Source organism: Hydra vulgaris, chromosome 13, assembly GCF_038396675.1.
Source record: "Hydra vulgaris chromosome 13, alternate assembly HydraT2T_AEP".
Taxonomy (NCBI): domain Eukaryota; kingdom Metazoa; phylum Cnidaria; class Hydrozoa; order Anthoathecata; family Hydridae; genus Hydra; species Hydra vulgaris.
Window position 1 is genome coordinate 24123018 of NC_088932.1, and position 6354 is coordinate 24129371.

The 6354-nt window shown below is 28.6% G+C and overlaps 1 protein-coding gene across 3 annotated transcripts in view; it reads left to right on the forward strand.

Moving 5' to 3' along the window:
• Nucleotides 1–6045, forward strand: part of LOC100206914 (katanin p60 ATPase-containing subunit A-like 2) — a 36259-nt gene extending 30214 nt beyond the window's left edge. For 2 of the 3 annotated variants that reach the window (XM_065816271.1, XM_065816272.1), the window contains exons 15-17: nt 4670–4835; nt 4933–5032; nt 5826–6045. In XM_065816271.1, the coding sequence (XP_065672343.1) occupies nt 4670–4835; nt 4933–5032; nt 5826–5965 (406 nt within the window). In that variant the 3' untranslated portion in view covers nt 5966–6045. Of the gene's footprint in view, nt 1–4669; nt 4836–4866; nt 5033–5825 lie in introns of those variants that run through there. The other variant, XM_065816273.1, reaches the window with a different exon arrangement.
• The last annotated feature ends 309 nt before the right edge of the window (nt 6046–6354 follow it).

Sequence of the window (6354 nt, forward strand, 5' to 3'; positions counted from 1 at the left end):
TAAGCTGTTGACATCAGGGCCGCTAAAAGGGGAGGGCAATTGAAGTAATTTGTCCTCCCCTCTTAGCGGCCCTGACGTCAGTAGAAGTAGTTTAAAAATTATTGTAATGATAAAAAATTTAGCTGATAACATATTTAAAGATTAAGCGATTTTTGTGTATTAATTTTGTTCTCCTTTTAAACTTTGTTTACATTTAAATAGGATAATTATTACTTTTACAAAGTTTTCATTTTCTATTTGAATGCACGCATTTTCATTGGCCTTTTGTTTGCATAATAAAGTAAAGAGCGTTTAAAAAAAAATTATTTTTTTCTTAAACAATTCGTAAAAGTCTAACTTATAGTCTTCTAAAATGATCCTGCAATTTTCCAAGAGATCAAAAAGGTTTAAAACCTGAGAATCTGACTAAACTTTACCTAGAACATTTATGTAAAAACTAATTTTCTGATTAAATTCAACATCTTTTTTCTGTAAGAAGAAATATTCTAGCCAGCACAAAGCCTGTCAAACTTCTAAATGTAGTTTATACAAAGGGGCTGCATTCAATATTTTCACAAGTTTGTGCTTCACTTAGAATCTTTCTAACATTGCCCATTTCAACATCTGAACATGAAAGATTTTTCAGCAAGTTAGCTATCATCAAAGATTATCTTTGTTCCACAATGGGCCAGGAGCAATGTGCTACTTGATGATCCTTTCAATTAAATCAGATTTAAATTAATAACGTTTCTTATGAAGAAGTTATTTTAAATTTTGCCGCTAAGAAGGCCCAAAAGATGTATTCGTCTATTAAGACTTGATTTTACCATTGTTTGTTGTTACAAACCATAATTAATTAAATGTGACTTTAAGTTTTCTATGAAAGTAAACAAAAAATAACTGTACTAATTTATTTGCTATTTATTATTTTATGACATGAAGTATGATAGGGCATCCTTTTAAACTTTTAGACCTGTGCATTACAAAAGTTCTGGCGGGCTTGGTTGCATATATGAGTTTAGTTTTTATTAGAACTTTTATAAAATATTTATTTAAGAAATATAATAAGAAAGTTTATAGATCAATTGTTAGCTTTCTCAAAACTCTATCAGCCAAATTGAAGATTGCATTGAAGCTTAGGATGGTAAAATCAGTTCTACTAATTTTTATGATCAGAAAGATTTTTTATGACTTGAATTTATTTTTAAAGAAGTTGAATATTGTACTAAACTAAGATCTACAACTTTTTATAATGAAAGCATGAAAAGTCAATTGGTGGGCCACCTACCATGATAAGATTTGGTTAAATTGTGCTTAAGTTTTAAATCTTTTGGTTCACTTTAAAATTGATATTTTTGATTGACATAAAACATTGGGAAATTTGATGCTCAAGCATAATTTGACATTAAAAAATTGTTTACAAAAATTTTTTGTGGATGCTAATCTTTATTGCTTTGAAAGGTTTTAAAATGAATTAAAACAATAAGAACTTAAACAACCAATAGTGTGCTTTGATTTTAAAACAAGTTGACAGTGACTGTGTTAATTAAGAGATTGGTGCTTGTTATGTTGACACCAACTTTGCACTCACTAACTGTGAGATACTAGAACGCTTTTTGAAATTGGATAAACCTAGAGTTTTGAAAACCATGATTTTTATATTGTTTTTTGATGGTTAAGTGTACACCACAACTATATTTGTCAGGTATAAAGTTGTGGTAACTTTATACCTGACAAATCTTCACACTTTTACCAGCCGTTACAAGTTTATTGTTCATTGGTAATTTTATTATTATTAGGATTAGGAAGTAACCGGGGCCCCGGCCCTAGCTAAAAATGAGACTTTTTGCAAACCATGTCCCAACAAAATCATAAGATTTAGCAGAGGTTGATAGCCAGGGTTAGAAAAAAATTTATAATTTTTTTTTAATTATAAATTATACTTACATTTACTATTTATTAAATACATTTAAATATTTTTAAACTCTAATTTACCAACAAGATTGCAACCAACCACTATTAAGTTATGAGTTACTTTAAAATAGAGGATAGGTTAAAATACTAGGAAACGATTATCTGAAGACTTAAAAAGTTGTAGGTTGTATAAAAAAGATAAATGAAAGCATGAAGATGGGTAAGATTTATAAGGTTTTTTTGATTTGCAAAGAAAAATGGATAAATAAAAGCTTTTATAGCATGAAGGGTCAGATGCAGTAAAAGTATGCAACTTGTTGAATAAATAGCCAAGCAAGAATGAGTTTAGGTTTATTGTTATAGAGATGATAGCTTGTTTGAGCATTGGCCATAATTGTATTTGTAGAAGAAAAAAAAGAAATGCAACCTTACAACAATGGGAGAGTGGCTCAAACTTGGTAGATAAAGGTCTAATTACATTTACAATGTGCTTTTAGACTTTTCTATGAATAATTTGTTTTTTGTCAATATTATTGCAATATTTTTTTTGCATTAAGTAAATGAGTTTGGTTGTCTAACAAAAATTGTAGATTTTAAGTCCAGAAAATTAAATCCACAAGCCGCTGCAACCATTAGGCTGTTACGGAAGTGAGATCAGATTAAAATCCGGCTACTTGTTCTAAGCAATCAAAAAGTACTGCCAGTTAGAAAGAAATAATTTAACAATCTTAAAAACTTTATATAATGAAACTAATAACAGAGTGAAGACTAATCATAGGATAGTTAAGGAGGTCAAAGTGTTTTCTAGAGTTTTTAGAAATTGGAACCACTTATTCAGCACTTTTTAATATTTAATAAAAATTGAAGTTCTGGAGAATACTTTTTTGAGACTATGATGGAAATCATGTCTGAAGTAAAAAGATCAGACCCATGAGTTAGAGATTAAATGTTAGACTTTAATGTTACTTTAGTTAATGGCACTGTTGAAGACTTATCAAAAGTCTCTAGAACCTAACATCTGAGATAAGATACAAGACTTAGTAAACTGTGAATAACAGAGCTTAACATCAGACAGGACCTTTTTATTTCTTGGAATAACAACTTCTTGGAATAATAAAAAGGTGTTAGTTCTTAAGAGAGGTTCTTGTAAAAATGATGAAAAAAATGATTACTGTTAAATAATGCAACTGTTCAAGATAATGAAAAATGTGGAGTAGAATGAGGCTTGATATAAAATTGAAGAGACAGAATAAAAGCTTCCAAGCCTTTATTTCAGAAGGAAAAAAACCTTCTAAGATGTGCATTTATGCATACATAATATGGATATAAACACGTGTTTGCTATTTATTTAGACGCTGGCATACAATATCCTTTCATATTTATATAAATTTTAGTATTTATATGGTATAGTATTTGCTGAAAGAGATGATGATCAGGTGGATGTGTGGTGTGACTCTAACAGGACAAAAAAAAGAGGCATAATCTTAGACAGATTTAACATAGTTGGACCTGCTCTTGCAGCCAACCTCCAACCATTATCACATCGTCGTAATGTTGCTTCTCTTTCTCTTTTCTACAAATACTATAATGGGTACTGCTCTAAAGAGCTAGTGTCTCTTGTGCCATCTACTATAATTCATTCTCGTGTTACTCGTCATTCAATTAAGTGTCATCCTTTTTCTGTGACTGTTCCTAAGTGCTCCAAAAACGCTTATTCGTCTAGTTTTTTTCCTCGAACATCAGCTCTTTGGAATTCGCTTCCTTCATCTTGCTTTTCTGACTCATATAATTTGCAATCTTTTAAGTCGTCTGTCAATTGTTATCTTGCTCTACAATCTTCATCTTTTCTCTTTCAGTAACTTCCAACTTTAATTAGTGGCTGCTTGCAGCCTTGTTGGAGGCGAAGATGTTTAAAAAAAAAAAAAAAAAAAAAAGATTTAAAAAAATGTCATAACAAACAATGTTTGTTAGAGAAGATTAAAGTGGGTTAGGTATCAGCGTGTAGAAAAGTAGCAGTTTTAGCAGCAGTTTCAGTTCAAGGTAGCAGTTTCAAAAGCAGGTTTTAGGAGAAAATGGTAGTGGTAGAAGTAAGAAGAACTTACATATTGTATAAATGAGTTTTATTTAAGGAAAGAAAATGCTCTAAATTGTTTATATTAGAGTAATAGCATAAAAGAGGAAGAAAACCTGATGATGATGATGATCTTGATGATAATCATGATGATGGTAACGATGATTATAATTATTATGTTGATCATAATGATGTTTATATATGTATATATATAAAGAAGTTATAAGAAGTTTTTAGAAGTTTAACATAGAATAAACAAAAACTTGTGTTATGTGTAACGATCAAAAACTTGTGTTGTGTATAGCGATGCTTAACATAACAAAAATTTGTGTTATGTACAACGATCTACTAGTGGTACTAATCTGCATCAATTTAAAAAAATTGTATAAAAAAGAATTTTTATTTTTGATTAAAATTTAAATTATTAAAAACGTGTTTAAAAAAATGTTTTTATATATGACACGTTATTATATACTTTTAATAACATATTTTTGTTAATGTTTTTACAATTTTAAAAATAAAAAGTTAGAAAAATAAGAAAATTATTAAAACTGAAATAACTGATTGGAAAATAATTTGGAATTGGACGCATTATTTCAGTTATATAAAGTTGATAATGTAAAAGTGTTAATATTTATTTCATGTTGTTATTTTTTTAAATAATTCTTTTCATGTAAGTATAGTTAAATATTTATTATTGTATAGGGAATTAGATTATGCGATGTTAAGACGTTTAGAAAAACGTATTCTTGTAGGCTTGCCTAATGAAGAGGCAAGGTTACAGATGATAAAACATTTTTTGCCAGAAAGCGACGAGTTTTCGAATTTTAGTCATGTTACTTCGCGTCTTAATTATCAACTGCTGGCCGAGGTATTTATTTTTATTTCCTTCTTTTTTTTAGGTATCTTGATTTCTGCATCTTTTTGGCCTTTTTTTTCTGATTAAAATTGTTTTTCTTTAATTCGAGAAAATGGAGGGCTATTCTGGGTCAGATATCCGCTTAGTTTGTAAAGAAGCTGCAATGCAACCTGTTCGAAAAATATTTGATGTGTTAGAAGACTTTAAAGGTAAATGTCTTAATGTCGTGATTTTCCCACGCGTAAAGTTTTGTCTGTCCTAACAACTACGCACAGAGTTTCTCATTAAATTATAATTATTTAAAAAAAGAACAAAAATATTTAATGCCTAAATAATAAACTTTTATACATAAATTTATAAAAACATGACATAACATAAAAGAAAAAAATCCGAGATGATCATATTACGTTAGTCTTAATAATGCAACTTAATTTACCTTAATTATATAGTGTTTAACAATAATAATAATAATAAAAATGAAAACAGTTTAGAGAAGGAACTAGGTGAGCAATAATTACTAAATCCAACAGATTTCTTGAATGGTGCATTAAATTTACACAATTTTTGCACTAATAGAAAGATTTTTTAACCTTCTAAAAATTAGTTGAAAAAAACACATTTAAAAACCGTGTTTTTTGTGATATTGCTTAACTTTTATGAAGCTACTCAACCAGCCTCAGCGGGACAAGTTAATCAGCTGTGTAAAGCAATAAACGAACGCTTATGTATGGTAAAGAATGAATCTTTAATATAGCTGTTATTGACAATAAATTTTAAATTCATGTGATGCGTAGTTTTCAAGATATTTTATTTTCCAACTTGCTCCGTGCTTAGCCAGCTCAGCTCTAATATAGAAAATAAAAAATAAAAGATTCTGTAAAAGTTTCTTCAGACTTGATATCTCTATTTTAAATCTAGCGTTGTATTTGTTTTTATCTTCTCAAAAGATTTTTATTTATTTTTTGTGTTAACTTTTTTAAATTCAATTGTGTGCATTGACAGATGGGTGCAGCTTACCAGAATTTCGAATAGATCCGATTACGACGTGTGATTTCGAATCTGCTTTAGAGCGTACCAAACCCTCAGCAAAGAATCTGTTATCAAAGTATGAAGAATGGAAAGATGAATTTGAGTCATCATAAAAATGTATTTAGTGTAAATTTGAAAAATTATTTTTATCTTAACTTATAATAAATATTTATAAAATATTCAAGTATTCAAATTTTATTAACTCGGTTTAACTTGTTTATAATTCCTTTAATACTCGTTTTAACTCGTTGATAGTACATTAAAGAACAGTTTTTTACAACTTATAGCACTTAACCCTAATTAAATTTAAGAATATTTCGAAATTATGAAGAAATCACTTTAGAACTTCGGTCTAAGGCGAAAAAATGTCATGTTCATATGAAAAGTCTTTTAAAATGTATAAAATTAGGTTATTTTTGTATATTTAGAACTGATACTATCTGTTCTAGTGATGTAACACCCTAATTCAATCATTCTTAGCGAATAAAATTTTCTAAATGAC